Raw genomic sequence first — 18,466 nt, forward strand, 5'->3', positions numbered from 1 at the left:
CCTTCTAAATATTTTGTCCAATGTAATTGGTAAATATAATTTTTACTGTATGTACTTTTGAATAGAGAGGGTGGGTGTGATTGGTGGGGTTTTAGATTTGTAGTTTGTTCCGTAGCATGTTCAGTTTTTCAATGAAAAATAGAATATACTGTTGTGCACTGCTTGATGTTTTAATTAATGGTTGTGTATTCTCAATAATTATATCTGTACCAACATGTAGAGGGACTTCACCTTGACCACAGCTTTCATGGTCTTTGTCCACCATGATGGCACCTGTCAGCTGAGTGCCGTCTCCGCCCTGCAGGGGCGCGTCGGAGCTCAAGCAGTAGAATAAGGCACATATTGGGTCAAACTCCGGGTCAGGTTCCAGGTCCCGGCGGCTTCTAGCATGGAGCTCCATTCCCATTAAAGTAAGGTACTGGACCTGAAGAGTCAAAACAAACTGTACTGTGAGCTAAATATGGAACTTGCAAAAAGAGAAGTCTGAAGATAAAATTCAATTTATTTATTTCTATAGCACTAGTTCACAACAAATCTCGTCTCAAGACATTTTACCAAAAATATAATTTCAATTCAATCTAACATGCATTCCAATTGATGCTAGCTATCAAACAGCACCGTATGCTCAACTAATGATTCACGGCAGATTGAAGGTTTCTAAGGGAACCTAGTAGATTGCATCGAGTCATTGACTTGCAGCATTTTTACGTGTTCCTGCTGGACGAAAACGTAAAAAACAACAAGTCAACTTTTTAATCAGAGAAAGTTATTTTCAAGAAAACCACTAAATATCTGTCTTGTTCTTACACTGATTGTAGTCAGTGATGTCATTAACTTTGTTAACTTCCCATAGAAGTTTCTACTGACTCAGTGCTGCTGTGAGTCACTGGTGTCTCTCTTGAGGGAGAAATTTCTGCCATTAACTATCTCTACTGCAGTTTTTTTGTTCCATAAAAATTATCTTCCTAGTTCTTGCGTGTTTGGAATGTATTTTTTCCATCCCAAATTTTTTCTGGAGGTGCGGAATGGATCTTCTCCAGGATCAGTGGTTGCTACAACATCAATAACTCAAAGCCATCAACTAGGCAACTTTAGTTGTTAACTAGGATTTATTAATTTAATTTAATAATTAATTAATTTATTAATGTATTATATGATGGACTGAATGTGAATGTGTTGTGCTGTACCTAATATTGATTTGCATGGAGTTGGTACTGAACCTGACCAATTGATTGGACTGAAATCATTTGAAATGAATTGGATGCTACACAAAAAATAAAAAAATCAACAAGACAGCACCACAGCAGCTGTTGGTCCCAACCTGTCCTGCGGAGTGGCTCACCTCATGCAGAGCTTTGGCATCCTGCAGATTCTGCATGCTGACCTTGAAGCCATACGAGTTGGCGATACTTGGCCCTTCAATCTGAGACTGTTCTTTCTTTGGCACATTTATAGCAGCAAACTGGTTCTGTGAAGAAAAGAGAGAGCATAAAAAGCACTGCAAAGTGCACAATATGACGCTTCAGCCCCGTTAAAATAAAAGATAAGACTGCAGTCAAACACTGAACTGTAAACTGGAAATCACACAGACAGGGTTGAGTTCTAACCTTCATTTGTGTGGTCAGTAATACTCTCCTCAAAGGATCGGCCTGGCTTCTTCTTCTCTGAGAAACAGGATCCTCTGCAGCAGGGAAAGATCAGGACAAAAGCTCAGTTAACAGCAGAGCCGCTGTGTTAGACACATGTACTTTTACACATTTACAACATTTATGTTCAAAGGGACAAACACCTAACTTGTCCTGCTGATTGATTATCAGCAGCTGGACATGGTTTCCCAAATTGTAAACAAGCTCAATAAGCCCAGATGTGCTGAGAAAACAGGGTTTTTAATGCTTCTTAAAGAACAAAAACAGAAGACAAAATAAACAAGTTTCTAAATACTAACTTTTTTAACAGGCACTTTTAAAAACTGAAAATGACATTAAGCAAAATACATTAGTATGTATTAAACCATGCTTGGCCTAAAACGATTAATAGAATTAATGGTTTATTAAAATAATTGTCAAGTAGTTTAGTAATAAATTAATTGTTAACTGGAGTGTATGGAATCAAAAGCAGGCCATTAGCTCAGAGAACACCATCAGAGTAGTAATTACACCATAAACTGCTCAGAAAATATTTACATTTAAGATGTAACACATTCTTTGTCTGTAAATATGTTCTACCCAGAAAAACTCAAATGGTTCAAATTCTGTAAGAATATATAAAACTCCTTTCGTTATCCAGTTATTAATAATAAAAAAATAAAGCGATCAGCTCTACACTTTACTGATGTATGTCCAGCAGAAAGGGCTGAACTTTTCACATAAATATATTGAAATATTTTTAGCTGCAGATGCATCCTTTGTTATAAATGATCAAACGTTCACTAAAAGGAAGCTTAAAATGCTATGGCTTTTTAACGCAGCAGGCAGCTACACACATTTAGACAGTTCAATTAATTTCCATTTGATATGTTGTGCAGTTGTGAGTTATAATAGATTAGAACCATTTAAACTAGACATAACATTGGTTATTGTGGCATTCAAAATATGTTATGTTACACCACTTTACATTAATCTGATGGTTGAAGAACCTGAATAACAGATTAAAAACAATAAATATTTTTGATGCTGAGCTCAGGTCTATTTATTCAGTAATTTAGCAGCAAAAAAGGCTTTTGAATGAAAATGGTTGCTTATTTAGTTGATATATGGTTTTTAATTAAATTGTGACTAATTAATTACAGACCCTGTAATTAATTAGTACGGTAAATTAGTCCCACCACAAGTTAATAAGTTCTATATATTTCTATTGCTTTCAGTCAGAAAGTAACTAATAATGCAACGTCTGTTTGTTCAGATATGTAATATGAATATGAACACTCTCTCATGAGCCCTGCTGGTGAAACTTACTGTAACTTATGGGCGTGCTGCAGACTGGGTCCAGATCTTCCGTGCTCCTCCGCCTTTTCCTTAAGAAGGGGGTGGTGTGTAGGCGGTGTGGATTGCTGCTGCCACCGTTCCCGTCTGCACCATGGAAAGGAAAGGGAGACTGGTCTGCTCCGAATCTCTCCTGTGAATCGGGGAGCCTGGGTGATGGTGACTCTGGTGAGTTCTTGCTGCCGAGTCGCTCAGGCGCCATTGGGCTCAGCTGGTGAGGCTCCTGCCACGGAGGCAGCTCTGGGGATTCTGGAGACACCGTGTTGGAGGCGTCCTCCTGTTTCTCAGGCTGAGGGCTCACAGTGCTCTCATCTGAAACCGGACTCAGTGTTGTGGTGTTGGACCGAGGGCCGGTGTCCACCAGAGGAGACAAGGCTAAGGACAGGCTGAGCTTCTTTCTCCTGCGAGTTCTCACACTGGAAGTGTTCCCATAGTGTTCAACGTTAACTGAAATGCATCTGGAAACATCTGGCAGGTTGGTTCTGTCAGGGTTCTCCTGCTCCACATCTGCCCCCTCCCGCTTCTTCCCTGGCTCCCTCCTCTCTTTCTGCAGGCTGTCGTACTGCTTCCTGGCTTCCAGCCACAGCTGCACGCGCTCGTGGCTCGGCGGGTTCCTGCAGGGCAGAAGGACGACCTTCTTGTCGCTGGCTGAGGATGCGAGAAGCCCCGTCTTTTCTTCTTTTGTCTGCTCAACCTCCGCTCCCTGAGAGGAGGTTATGGTGGTGGCGGGGTGCGTCATGACGCAGAAGGCGGTCTTCCATAAATGGAGGCCCTCCAAAGACAGGTCTCCTCCAAACTCTTGGAGTTCCCTCACTAATCTGGTTCCCACGGTGAGCTTACGGCCCCCAACCTCCCTGGAAGACAGCAGGACAGACGAGAAATCATCTAAATGACACCAGACAACAGGAAGAACCACAGATCCAGGACAGGAGAACTGGATCCTTCATTTGTGTGGTCAGTGATACTCTCCTCAACAGGACTGTATTCATCATAAACTAGCAGTCATGAATATAATATATCTTTTAATTAGATATTATATTTTATTTGTATTAGTATCCAAAGTAAGCAGAGTAAATGACCCCGAGACAAATAGCTAGTCACAAAAAGATTTGCAATAAGACTGCAGAGGAAAAATGATTCCATCTGCTGCTGAAATCTAAAAACAATTAACAATCAGAAATGTGTCAAATTTAACATTTATGTTGGCTTTGATACAACAGGAGAGTAACGACAATCATTCTTTAAAAAGCAGTTATTTCATGTGCAATAATTTAATAAAACTTACGAATTTTCTCTTACACGTTATTTCAGCTTTTATCTTATTTTATGGTGATAATTTTAGCTGTGTGTCAGAAATCTCTAATAGAACTGCTTTTGAAATTCAAATTCTTTTATGCTTACAGATCTTTTATACTTCAATACAGCAATTTGGACGTTCTTAACATATTGGTGGGAAAAAAAGTATATTTTGATAAAACTATTAGATCCTCACCACATTTTTTCCCTCCTGTTTGACATAAATCTAATCAACAACTTTGTAACTGCTTAGAACCACTAAACATTCAAGCAGAATTTTAAGCCTTGGCATTATTACACTAAAAGCTCAATTTTCCAGACTAAACTTTCAAGAGATGAAAGGAAGGAAGAGAAGATGGAAGAAAGAAAGAAGGGAGGAAGGAAAATTGGAAGGACATAATTGACAAAGGGAGGAAGGAAAGGTAGATTCAAGAGAAGGAGGTATACAAGGAAGACAAGGACACATGGAAGAAAAAAAAGAAAGGAGAATTTTTAGACATTTCACAGAATAGAGCCTGAGGATAAAAATATTTTTTCATAATTTTATTTTTCTTCCCCACATTATTTGACTCCTTTAAAATAATTCAATCTATCAGACTGTAAGAATCCTGTAGCACTTCAAATACCAGATTGATTATCTGACTTCCTAGACGTTTATTACCAAACAACATCGTTTTCCATGAACCGTAGACTTAGTGGGTGATTAGAGTCTTAGACAAAAAGTTGCTACAGACCTGAGTGCTTTAGTACTTTTATCCAGCACCAGATACTGCCACTGGACACTAAAATGTTATACTGACTTCCACTCAAATCACAATTTATTAACGCACTACCATTAAAGCCATAAATTCTGCAGTCAGCATAAAGTAAAGTAGTGGTATTTGCCATCTTTACTGTATTCCACCAGACTCAAATCTATTCTTCTTGACTAGTCGGCTGATCTGTGGCATTCTAGTGTTTTAACCAGCTCCATTGTTAAATAATCATATCTAAATATCTGCAGGAACAAACTGCTAAGTTTCAAAAGAACATCATAACGTGAGAAAGTGTGATCTTACATTGGCTTGTTTGGGATGTCAGAGGGATCGCTGCAGAAGGGCTCCTGGAACGTGGCTTCTGACATCTCCAGGTCCATCAGACTGCTGAGGATCTCGTCCCGACTCGGAGGGGACATGAGGGGCTTGAGGACATGGGCTCCACCTCCGGTGCCCCGCTGAAGCTGGCTTGCTCTCACATGTGACAGAGAACTGATTGAGTGAGGGGAGCTGCTGGGTGTGGTGGACGTAAGTCCATCGATGCTCTCGTGAAGTTCGCTAGTAGGTGAGCCTTCCTGGTCGACGAACGACACCGAGCTTAGAGACAAAGGTATGACGGGGTCGAAGGCTGAGAAGAGGAACTCCTTTCTCTCACAGTGGAAGTCTTGAAAAGGGCTGAGGGTATGGGATTTACAGAAAGAAAGGTCCCACTCTGTTTGTCTTTCTGGTCTGTGCTTCTCAGATTGAAGCAGAGCAAGGTTTGTTGAGGGCTCTCCATTTCCAGACCTGTCAAAGAGTTCAGGGCTGGCAGGCCTGACTTTGCACACATCAGAGTCTCTCTCGGTCTGGCTCTGAGACAGACCTTCCAAGCCCTGCGCCTGAGCAGATGGAAGTTCATGGCAGATGTCACTGAGGAACTTGACAGGTAGGTTTTTATCAGTCAAAACAAACTGATTGCCGCTGTAGGGACTGGAGAACTCTGCTTGGTGAATAGTGTTTATATCGAAGGTGTAGTCCTGTGGGAGCTCTGGGGACAAGCTGTCCTCTATGAAGTTGCAGCTGGCGAGGCTCGGTGCAGAGGAGAAGAGAGGGCAGTCATCAGACATGCTGCCGTCCTGCTTCACTGATCGGTCTGGCTGAGTACTACTGGTCCTGCTTTTCCGGTTTCTGGGCTTCTTCTCCTTAGGAGCGGTAGACTTTGGGACCCGGGGTTTCCGAGGAGCAGTGGAAGGAGTTCTAATGGGCTTAGTGTGTTTAGCGGAGGGGTTTAGCAGCACTGCGGCCTGAGCTATGGCAGCGGCATGTCTGTCTGTTCCAACTACTTGTAGAGGAAGGGCCTGTCCCTGCTGCCTCTTCTGGAGGAGCTGCTTAAGGACAGCCAAGCCAGACGGGGTCTCAGTGAGAGCTGGTGTCTCTCCGTTTTTAGGAGCTGAAGGGGGACAACCTTTGTCTTTCTGGACATCATTACTTGTCTCTGCTGGTGGCTGAGGGGCAGTGCAATATTCTAGACAAGATTCTACCTTTATCATAGTGGTCTGACAACCCTGCTGCTTCATCTCAACAGGTGCCAGCATGTTTTGGTTAACTTGCATGATTGAGGTCTCGCAGTCCTCAGCCTTTGGTTCAATAAAGCGAGCTGAGGTGGGCATCGATGTGTCTGAAGCCGAAGACCTGCTCTGACAGGTGATATCGGTGCCTAGCGGCTGCTGAAAGGAGGTGATGTCTTGAGAGGAACTCTCTGATGGAGCGAACCCACCATCAGAGAAAAGCAGCTGGGAGTCTTCTTTGCATAAATCATCACTTTTAGGTTTGCCGGTTTTCTTTTTGCGGGACCTTCTAGGTCGTGGAGATATTGCAGGACTTTCAGTTGCATTGCTAGCTTTCTTTCTTTGCCTTGCAGCAGTAGCAGCACCTCTCCTTGCTTTCACCTGTTTGGGCTCTTGTACCTGTGAGGGCTTAGCAGCAGACATGTTTACTTTTCTTTTAGACTCTGTGGACTTCTTAGGTTTGGCTGTTCGACTTCTCCTTTGGCCTCTTTTAGTCACAGACTTTGTGCATGGATTTAGTGATGCAGAGCTAAGGCAAGGATCACTGAGTGGATTTATCAGCTGTTCTGTACTGTTTAGAAAAGGGTCACTTGGGGACCAACAACGTGGGGGCGTTGATTCTGTTGGGCTTGGGGATCTATCAGAAAGATAGCCCAGTTCTACCATGACATCGGTGTACTCTTTCTCAAAGTCATCTGCTAGCTCACAGTAACATGGCCGAGGGGGGGGCAGAGAGGGCAGAAGTGGGCCTCTCTGACAGCCTGTGATCCTTTTCATCCTTTGCCCTCGTCTGACGAGAGGCTTTTTGGGAGAGATGTTGATCGTCTTCTTGCCTGTGTTGTTGACCCTGGCTTTTCGCTTGGGCGATTTTTTAGCTTTGGGCTCTTTGACGGGAAACCTGATGGCAGTGGACTCTGGCACTTTAGGCCAGAAGCTCTTGAGAGGAGCCAGTTTATTGTAATGTTCCACTTTATCTGCAGTTAACATGACCAGCTGTTCGTCTGCATTCACTTTGGACATCTTCACCAACATGTTTTTCTGACCTTTGAACCTGTTGATTATGATGTACTTGATAATTACGGGAGGTTCTTTCTTGCGTCTTTTCTGGTATTTAGTCTCCTGGCCCCTGGGAAACTTGCTGGAGTTTTTAGAACGACTGGAACCTGGCTGGTCTTCATCAGTACCATCAAAGTTCTGCTTCCGTTTAGCCCTCAGTGTGTATTTACTCCCCGGCAGTGCTGATGATTTAGTACAGCTAACTTTTGCAGATACATCTGGGTCAAGGCTCAACCGATTCTCTGTTACATCTTTGGCTTCTTCACAAAGAAAGAAAGTAATGGTGGTGTTGGAGACAACAGCCTCTGAGACTGGTTCTATCTGCTCATCGACTGTCTTTTCCTCATTGTCCAACTCTTCATTTATAGCTGGCTCAACTTCTTCATTTGGCTCGTCTTCATTTACCTCAGCCTGTGGTTTTGGTTGATCCTCTGAAACTGGCCCCTCTGTGTCTGAAGTCTGGTTACAAGCAGGTGTTTCTGAACAGAGGCCAGTGCAAACTGGACTGTCAGAAATCGGGCTCTGAGCTGCTGCTGCTTTGTTCCTATGTCCTGCCATTCCTAACCTTTTTTTAGGAAGTTTCAGCTTCAACTTGCAAGTCGGGGACAGCTCTGGCTTGCTGCAGGTGTCAGCTGGCTTTTTATTTACAGTCTTCTTTCTATTGAGACAGTTGGAGAGAATAACACTGGGGAAGAACTTGTAATGTGCCTCCTGTTGGGCCACAATAGTTCTCTCAGTTTTATTTTCCTGGTAGTCTTCATATCTAATTTTGAGCTCCCCAACATCTCCTTCCTCACTCTCCGGGGCCAGTTCTTCTTTGTGGTCGATGAACTCGCCCTCCTTCATGAGGGACGGCGTTGAGGTGAGGCTCCTCAGAATTGGGCTTTTTCTCTCTTTGGTGCTCAGCTCTAGCTCTGTCTTAGCAGAGCAGGCTCTGAGGTCTGAGTAACAAAGGGAGATGGTGCTGTGGTTCTGAAAGATGGATAAACGGTTAGTTTCTACAGTTTCAAGGCTGCTGTACCTTTTCCTATTTTTTGACACTTTTCCACTGCTAAAAGGGAAGGCTTCCAGATCAGCCTTCTCCACAGGTTTGGAGGTTTTCTTGTTATACGTGTACAACGGTCGAATGTCCTCCTTGTCCATGCAGATAGGAGGCACCTCAGTGTGATTGGCTATTTTGCGAGGAATTGGGTGCTTCACTGGCAGGATGTATGTGATTTCTTTATTAACCCTGAACCCTGCTGAACATTCATTGGAGCCGTCCGGGCTGCTTTTTAACTGAAAGGAGTTTTTGAGTTGTTCCTCCGTGTCCAGCCCACGGACTGGCCTGTGCTCAGGATGCTTGCACAGCAAGATCTTAGCTGACGATGGCGGCTCCAGGTGGACAGTCTCTCCAGTGCAGGGATTTGATTTCCCCAACAGCTTCTCTGTGACTGTAAGCGAAGACTGAGACATGGAGCCACTGTCTGTTAAAGAAGAATCTAGGAATAAAGAGAAAAGAAAGGGTAGGAATGGCAGGACATGAACAGCACAACAATGAAATGAAATGAAAGAAAATGGTTTCATAAATACACTATATTGCCAAAATCATTTGCTCACCTACCCTCACTCATAAGGACTTCAGTGACATCTCATTCTTAATCTATAGAGGCCCATAAAATGGCGCTCCATCCTTTGAGGCTACAACCAATTTAGAAATGTGCCAACGCTGCAGCACGTAACTTTTATAAAAATATTTGTTTTAGACATTTGTTAAATCATAGCACTGTAACATGACATGATGCAGTGGGGGAAATTAAAGTTCCTCCTCCATGTTGTCCTACTGCCATCTGCAGAAATACGCAGCTCAATCGGAAACAATCAACCAGTCAGGAGGAGGTTCTTAGCGCTGACATTCACCCTCTTGTATGCACTCAATCTCTTTTTGCTATGTTGGAACAAGAAGAAATCATCCCGAAACATAAAACAGACCCTAATGTCTCTGTATGTTGAAGAATTAGGAGTTCCTCTCATTGACCCAAAGGAGCAGAGCCACACTCCTGAGAAAAAAAACCTCACACCATAAATTCCCATTCCAGACTTTACACTTGACACAAGAGGAAATAACTGCTTTCATCAGCATATAGGGGTAGGCAGATGAGGAGCAGCAGCTTCTGAAAATGTTGAGTGTCCTGCTTAAAACTTTTTAAGATTTTTGACTGCTTAAAATGAACATAAATAAGTAAAATACTGTTCTTTAACAACAACAAAATGTTGAATTAGCATCAGAATAACTCAGTCTGTCTCTCATCATCATGTAGTTCACTCTAAACTCAGCTGAGAGAGTTTAAGTTAATGCTTTACTCACAACTGATCACATTCCACTGAATCCATGAATCTCATTTCTGACTTCTTTATCACTCTCAGTCTTTTAATATATCTTGAAGTTGTCAATAAATGATTAATTAATCTGTGCTTAACTCCTATTTTCCAGCTGCTGGTGCAGATGAAGATTGTGAAGCATTCACAAGCCCTGCTTATAAAAAAACATTAATAATCTAATGTTCTGATATTAGAGCATATGCATGCAAGAATACAGCTATACATTCTCTCTGTGCAGTAAGATTGATGGATAAGATCGGCTTCACATTTTTGCTTCCATTTCATAACACCGGAAAACAGTTCACAAGAACATTTTCATAATGAAATTCCTCAGCAAAATATAATATAATATAATGTCACAGTTTCCTGTCTGACTTCACTGATCTGAGAGCAAGCAATCCTTTCCCAAATGTCTGCAGAAGCAGTCTGCTTCCCTAGGTGCTGGATTTTAGACACCTGTGAACGTGGAAGTGATTGGAACTTCCAATTACAGTATTTGAAAGGAGAAACAAATACTTTTGGCGACACAAGCATATGCCAGCACTGAGCAGAAAATGCCTCACCACTGCTTTCGTCTGCTGCCCCGTCCAGCTGTGGGATGGACAGATTAAGAAACAGAGAGTGAGTCCCACTCCACTCCATGTCTTCGTCAGAGGACTCCTGCTGCTCGTCGCTGAAGCCGTCCTCTGCTTCCCTGACCGCAGGCCTGTGCAAACAGCAACAACAGGACACAGATTAGCCCTGCCTCTAACTGCAGTGGAACCAATAAAAGCGTCCAGGCGGGACTTGGATTATTATTTCTTCTCTGAGTTCCAGTTAAAAACTCGCCTCGGTGGGTTTGTTCTCCCAGGATGTTCGCTGTCCCACCGCTGTGACATTATCATACTAAGCTCCGCCTCTTCTTTTTCCAGTTCGGGTCCGGCTTCTTCTTCATCACTGTTGCAGTTGTAGGTTGATGCACCGGGGAGCGACTGAGGCTGAGAGCTGTGTATTAGTGGAGTCCTGTGGAAACCATCGTCTTCCAGGCCAGCCAGCAAATCAATGAGGGCGTGATCCTGGCTGCTTTCTACAGAGACGAGAAGACGGACACGTCACACATAAATGTACTAAACAACATTTTATTGGGGCCTGAAATGCATAGGACAGCATTGAAATGCCTCCATGCAATGCATGGAGGGGACCTATTATTCTACACCTCAAAACAAATGCCACTTCCTTTCACTGTTAATGTGGCTCATACCGCTGAGCATCCCCTCAATATATATATATATATATCAAAACATGCGGCTGGATATTGGCACACGGGCTATTACTTCTGTTGGTAGTTTGAGTAACCAAAATGCCAACAAAATTACGTTTTTTGTAATTAGAGAAAAATGAGCCAAATTCTAATCAACTGACATCGTTTTGTGTCAGTCAGACTCAAAACAGAGGTAGAATTTTGTCCAAATTACACCATTTTTTGCCCCGATTTTCCCCTTGTGTGTGTGGTGTGTTACGACTGATCGGGTCCAGTCAGTAGAACGCTGTGGCTGGTCTGATCTAAATTGGGCATATTCAACATGTTGGATTGTCTTGGCCAATTTATGACTGCAGTGTGTGTGGTTCTCTGTGACTGGAAGAGAGAACGCAACCTGCTGAATGTGACAGGTAGCCAATCAGAAAGCACGGATTCCCCCTGGGGAATCACAAACAGCTGACAAGGCACAACCCAGAGACCAGTGGACATGGGAGGTGATATGTGAAAACAACATGACTGTTTATCCAACATTTCATGCAAAGAATATTCACAGAAATGACAAGGAGAGAAGTTGGAGAAAAATTGCTACTGCAGTTGATAAACCCGGTAACTTTTCAGCGTTTTTTTCTGGTAACAAACTGTGACGAAGTATAAATAATATTTTTACTTTTGTATTGAATATCTTTTTTATAATATATTAACCACCAATGACAAAAAAAACTTTCACTTTTCTACTAAATTCACCAAACACACAATTCTTGTTAAGTAGTAAGTAGTATAAGATCACAGTAGTATTTCAAAAGAGCAGAAGAAATCTTATGTTTTTTGAACAATAACAATATTTGTTATTAATCTGTTGCTAAGAGATGAGCGCGTCTTCTAGTAACGAAGAGCCACGAAGTAAACATCTGATTTTTACTTTTGCAAAATTTACCAACTGTAAATTTCTTGTGTCTATGCAGATAAGCAGTATTTCAAAATAGCTTATGTTTTATAAACAATAATTAATTTCGTGTTAACAGATGAGGGTTTTTTCTGGTAATGAACTGCCACAAAGTATAAATCAGATTTTTACTTTTGTGTTAAATATCTGTTTTATAATATTATTTACTACCAATGACAAAAAAAAACAACTTTCACTTTTCTGCCAAATTCACCAAACACACAATTCTTGTTAAGTAGTAGGCAGTATAAGATTAGTATTTCAAAAGAGCAGAAGAAATCTTATGTTTTTTGAACAACAATATTTGTTGTTAATCTGTTGCTAAGAGATGAGCACATTTTCTGGTAAAAAAGTGCCATGAATGTTTACCTTTGTAAAAGTAAAAATCATAAGGCAGTGCATTAACATTAGCACTAGTGGGGGGCAGTGCACTGACCACATCAGCAGTAGAATTTTCCTTAAAATAAGCTTTTAAGCAATTTTTTTATTTATTAGCCATGTTTAGCACACTGAATACTTGTGACTATTGAGTACATTGTAGCTTACTTTAGCATTGATGCTAATTTTTAGCCTCAGAACGCTGGGTTCCAACCGACGGTCACACTTTGGCAAAGCCCGTTTAAATTTCTTCAGAAATGTTCTAGTTTGGAATTGTGATACAAGGACACATTGAACTAATTGGTAAACATTGCAGAAAAAAATCTCATCGGTTAACCGCCTGCCATATATATCATTATGAGAAGTACAAACAAGAGGATGTGAGCTGTGACAATGGACCAATCTGAAAAAATCTGTTAGCAACACAACATAGCACTACTTCTAAAGCCTGCAGAGATCATCCACAACAGAAGGAATTTATAAACAGCTGTTTAATATCAAATGATAAGGCCAGCAGACTTTACCAGAAAGATGAGTAACGTGTTAGATGCTATACCTAATAGGGTGGAGTTGTTGGCCGTTTGTGAGAGTGGCAGAAACGTCTGGCTGTTTTCCAGAAGACTTAAGATGGCTTCTTCATCAATGACAGCTTCCTCTGGGACTTTTCCACTGCTCCTCACTGAGTCTGAACACAGGAACAGGTAGAAAAACACAGAAACCGCCCAACTTCAATCAGCATAGGCAAAGCAAACCAAAACTGAACTGAAATGAGTCGAAGGAAGACATCTTTGAAGGTTTGTGTTTATTGTAGAGCAATGATCTGAGAAGAGCTTGATTTATGTTTGCAATAGGAAGCTATGTACATGCAGCTGTATGTTGCTCTGTGATGGGTTCCTGCCTCACCTGGCTGGGAGTCTCTGTGCGTCTCCACGGCGTTAGCAGCTGTACACGGCATCCGGTCAGGGGTCAGGAGGTCAGGGTGCAGAGTGAGTTCAGCTGACAAACTCTCCTGTTCATCATCCACAAACAAATCTTGGGTCCTGAACAGCAAAAAAAAAAAAAAATTCAAATAATTGAAGCTCAGCTAGGAGAACAACAGGTTAATACAGAAGCTTCAGTTCTATAGACGCAGCAATCAGGCTTTCATCTGACCAATACAGAGTTCCGGCTTTCTGACACTTCTCACCTGAATATAGCTATTTTGATAACTTTAAATTTTTCTTTCCAAGGAACTGAATCCATAAAAAGAAACGTGTTCTGCACATTCTTTGATAGATGTTTTCTTCAAACTAAGAGTGAGATCAAAGTTAAATCAATACAAGTACACAGATAAAGTCATAATAAATATGTGATCTCTGTTGCATCATACCTTCAAAGGTGATCCATTTCAGGCCTCCTGTTGCCATGTTTTATTACGAGTCTTAATCAGGGGAAGTGCTGTTTAAAGTGGGAGGACCGCACGGCTCTGAGGAGTTTCTGTTGTCCGATGGAGTGTGTGTGCATATGAGTGGGTGACGCTACGTTGTTAAGAGTGTGCATGCAGACGAGGGGAATATGAATGGAAACCGGGCAGGCAGCCAACTGGGCTTTTGTATCTGTCCAGATTGCTCTCAGATACAAGCTGCCAAAAGCGCTCCTTTACCCATGCTGCTCTGCTGCTCTGCCCACCAACTCACCACTAAGAGACTCGGAAGCACTGAAATGTAAACAAGGTGGGCAGCTGACACTCACAGGTAAAACACATTGCACAGATTTGTAGATGTGATGGGAAAAAAAAAATTCCAGCTCCCGTTACCATCTGCCGGTAGGTTTTATTTATTTATTTTTTAAAAACTTGGTTATATATTTGTGTAAATCATTCATTCGCATCGAAGTGCATAGAGGTCACACATAGGGTACCCCAAGGTTCAGTCCAGGGGCCTCTCTTATTCACTATCTTCATGTTCCCACTAGTTCAAGTTGTAATAGGAAATAAAATTATTTATGATGACCATGCAGACGATACACAGCTCTACATTACGGTGTCACCAGGTTACTCTGAACTGTCCACGCACTGAACAGATGTTTAGAACAAATCAATGCATGAATGTGCCAAAACTTTCTCCAGCTGAACAGAAACAAAACTAAAGTTATTATCTTTGGACCTAAAGAGGAACAATCTATAGTCAACGCACAGCTTCACTTATTACTGCTGGAAACTAGATGACAGGCCTGAAATCTGGGTGTAATAATAAACTCTGACCTGAACATTCACAGCCACATAAAGAATCGGCCTTTTACCACCTGAAGAACATTTCATGGATTAAAGGACGAATGCAGTGACAGTCGCTTGTCCTCATCCAGCCCAGCGACCGGAGCAATTCATGCATGTGAAATTTTAAGCTTGTACCCATAGATGTGAACACTCAGGCTAGTGACACGACTCGAGAAAGTTGACAAATGTTCAACTTTTGAGACTGTAGCAGAAAACTTTCACATTTTATCAGTGTGTAACATAACTCATTATGCGCTGCTGTGAATTAGATAGCACTCCGTGGGAGAGAGGGTTCCAGGTCAGAATGGGTAGGAAGATTAAACTGAGCTATGTACGTAATTTTCACGTGCTAAACTTTCAGATTGATTGTTGACAGCCCCAATTCTGACTTTAAGCTCAGAAATTATAGTTCTGAGATCCCAGTCACTTTTTTCCAGTGACCCTAATTCTCGTCCAAGGAACATGATGAGTTTGGAAATGCTGGCAGTCTTTTGAGAATATACGTGGTAAAGTATGTTGATAACAATTGTTAAGGGGAAATTGGAATTGGCTAAAAATGGCAGATTGTAGCTTCACCAAAAGCTCTCATTGGCTTGTTTCTAATTAAAAAAAAATAGGTATCTTATGTAAGTATGTCAATGACGCCTCCACACTAGTGTGAGAGATTTAGGCTGGCTGAGAGATTGTACCGCAGTCTGATTGTGATTCAGTGACTTTGTTATGAGGAGAAGGCTCCAGAGAGTCGGCGTGCATGTGCCAGAGTCTGTCTCTTAATTAGTCTGGTACTTAATGACTTTAGAGGCAACGGGGGAGGGACCCTGGCAGGCGTCTGGAGATTACTGCAGTGATTAACACATTTTACCACGGCACACTCCTCTCCCCTCCAGCACAGGTTGGGAGAGAGGGAACTCAAATGACATGTAGGAATTTTAGAAAATGTTCAAATTCAACTCAGAAAATGTCAAAGACAAGGAAAGAAACTACACTGGTTTCAGTGTCTGTCTAAAGGAAATCACCATTCACTCACTTTTTTCCTTTGTGAAAAAGAAGAAAAGGATGGATTTCGTACTGCATGATGAAGTAAAACTGCTACGAGTGCACCAATAAATTGATACATATAAAGTTATTCATATTGTTTTTAGATATTTTCATATTAAAAATGGTATATTTTGTTAGTGTGCTGCTGTAACAAGGGAATTTCCCCAATGTGGGACAAATAAAGGATTACTCTAGTGTAATCAGCTCAGATTTCCTTAATTTTGGATATTAATTACTTATGAAATCCATTTTATCTACCTCTGCAATGGTGTGAAAATCCATCATTGCCCTGAAACAAAATTGGAATTGGCAAGTCAGGTGTTTTAAAGATCGTCCAGAAAACTGCAATCAGTGAACCCCTAAAAAATACCAGCATATATCGGCAAAATATACAACATCAATTCACTGGTTTTATTTAAATTAGAAAAAAAACTCTACTGCTTCAAATACATTATGCATTCATAATTATAGTTACAATGTCCTCTGTTACTTTTAGTTTTTGTTTGACATAGACTCAATCAATTATGTTTGTGAAACCCCATTTAGTTTAAAAGTAGCAGCTTAGTATAACAAAGTTGTATTGGCAAATTAATTAGTGTGTCTATTAGCTCTTGTACCAAGCCTTCATTCTGCTGCTTACCAGGCTGGTTTTGAACGACCTGATGCCTAATTAAGACTGATGAGAGCTTCTTTAGCTTCCCCACCAGGAATGTTTGTGTTTTCAGTGACAAAGGAATATTTACAATGGACCAAGTTTGCCTTTCTTACAAGAATGTGAAAATACAGGGGCATTAAATCATCCAGCTGACCAACAGTAGAGCAACAGGTAGGGGAGGGGTCACACTGCACTACTCTATGCTCCACGAAGTCTCTGAAAAGTCTGTTCATGCCGGCGCTTTCCTTGATACGGTGGTCTCCCGCCTACTCCCGGTTCAGGATTCGCAGATTCTTCTATGGAACGGCGACTCCAAATTACAAGAAAATCTGCCTCTTTGTGGATTTTTTTTCTTTCATAAAGAAAATCTGAAATATTGAAAGGAAATGCAGTTTGGAATACTGAAAAATCTAAACGCAATGCTAGCTAGGGGCAAAGCAGCCATTCCATGAGCCATTTCTTTTCCTTTACTTTCTGCGGTAGTGTGAGACTAAAACACTACTAAAGCATATTAAGGTATATTTGGTGTGTGCAGTAATAAAATAGGCAGCTATAAGACTTTGTTCAAGGGAGCTCAAGTACTTGCGGCTGTGGACCCTAACCTCTGAACACCAAGGGTCCACTTGTACTGGCATTTGACAAACTTATCAAATGGACAAAAAACCCCTAATAAATTAAAATGTCTGGGTAAATAATACCAGTCCCAGGAGGAAACCACAAGATAACAGAGAGAGGAAAGGTAACAGACTGCGTGAATATTATCAGCACGAGTGACTAAGAGAGCGTGTTCCGCTTCCACTTCCGAACTTAAAACCCTATTCAGATGGGAGGCCCACCCCTGCACTCCCTCTCTCTCCCCTCTGCTCATATTAGATATGAGAGGTTAGTGAATGGAAGCCATCTGGATCTGATAACGCAGCGTGTGCGGATGTAGGGCCAACTGTACTACAATTTATAACAGGAAATACTTGGAGGCTGTACATTGTAGAGGAAGGTGGGGCTTGGAGGTGACCTCAGCCACTTCATTTCACCCCCATTTTCTCCAACATCTGCTCTGACTTCACTTTCCCATCTCCAACCCTGCTCTGCACTCAGAGGAAAGTTGGCAGAGCCGAAGGAAAGAAAGAGAGGAAGGACATGCAACAGCTTCATTGTAGTTTAAAAAAAAACAAAAAAAACTTAAGGACAAAAAGGTATTGTTTGATGTTTCGAGGGAATTTTTCATTGATTTAATTATTACAAGCACAAGATCTCAAAGTGGATTCCATCTGCTGCAGATCTCCTCAGAGAAAAGGAAACAAAGACCAAACTATTTATTTAGATAACAGAGTGAAAGAATGTGTGGAGGAACTTACACATCAAACTTGTTCTCCCTCAGAATCTCCTTCAGTCTGTTCATGAAGGTTTTTTCACTCTCTGTTGAAGTGACCGAGTCCCGATCTGCAATAGAGACAGACGTTTTTCAAAGAACAAACTTCTCTGCTGGAATTAAATCCTTTTGACTTTGAATAGTTAGAAACAAATAATTATGAACTTTGACAGTAGTTCTGTACAGCAGATCTTTCTAAGCTAAACAGTTTCTTTTCACACTACAGTCCGTGGTAAAACGTGGTCAGTTGTATTTCTTCTCTGTATTGCTGATCAGAACTGAAACCTAAAAGCTTGGATGCTTGTCTGAAAACTAAAGATTTCATCACAGCAACAGAACAGCTTGTGGTTTATTTATCACCTGGTTTCCATGGCAGCTTCCTTTGTGGGCATGTTGGGGGGAAGGGGGGTTACTGAGTCCACCAAGTTTTTTTATTTATGGTTACAAGGCAAGGCAGCTGACACTCATCACATGGTCTGCTCACAGAAAACACCCAGATCTCCACAGAAGCCTGTCAGTTTGATAGGGAGGATCGTTCATTATAAGAATATTCCAGCCGCAATTTATCTAATCCACATGTAGCCGTTTCATTT

The 18,466-nt window shown here is 41.5% G+C and overlaps 1 protein-coding gene across 1 annotated transcript in view; it reads right to left on the reverse strand.

Moving 5' to 3' along the window:
• The window catches only part of rev3l (REV3 like, DNA directed polymerase zeta catalytic subunit), a 56,862-nt gene that overhangs the window by 14,438 nt on the left and 23,958 nt on the right, over window positions 1-18,466 (reverse strand). Inside the window, exons 8-17 of the mRNA XM_023347919.1 lie at window positions 17,860-17,944; window positions 13,461-13,597; window positions 13,114-13,242; window positions 10,825-11,062; window positions 10,560-10,702; window positions 5,336-9,116; window positions 2,955-3,835; window positions 1,608-1,681; window positions 1,343-1,468; window positions 232-424 (exon numbers count right to left, since the gene is read on the reverse strand). Coding sequence (XP_023203687.1) covers window positions 232-424; window positions 1,343-1,468; window positions 1,608-1,681; window positions 2,955-3,835; window positions 5,336-9,116; window positions 10,560-10,702; window positions 10,825-11,062; window positions 13,114-13,242; window positions 13,461-13,597; window positions 17,860-17,944 — 5,787 coding nt within the window. The remainder of the gene's footprint in view (window positions 1-231; window positions 425-1,342; window positions 1,469-1,607; window positions 1,682-2,954; window positions 3,836-5,335; window positions 9,117-10,559; window positions 10,703-10,824; window positions 11,063-13,113; window positions 13,243-13,460; window positions 13,598-17,859; window positions 17,945-18,466) is intronic.

The sequence above is a fragment of the Xiphophorus maculatus genome, chromosome 15 (genome assembly GCF_002775205.1).
Source record: "Xiphophorus maculatus strain JP 163 A chromosome 15, X_maculatus-5.0-male, whole genome shotgun sequence".
In the NCBI taxonomy this organism is placed as follows: Eukaryota; Metazoa; Chordata; class Actinopteri; order Cyprinodontiformes; family Poeciliidae; genus Xiphophorus; species Xiphophorus maculatus.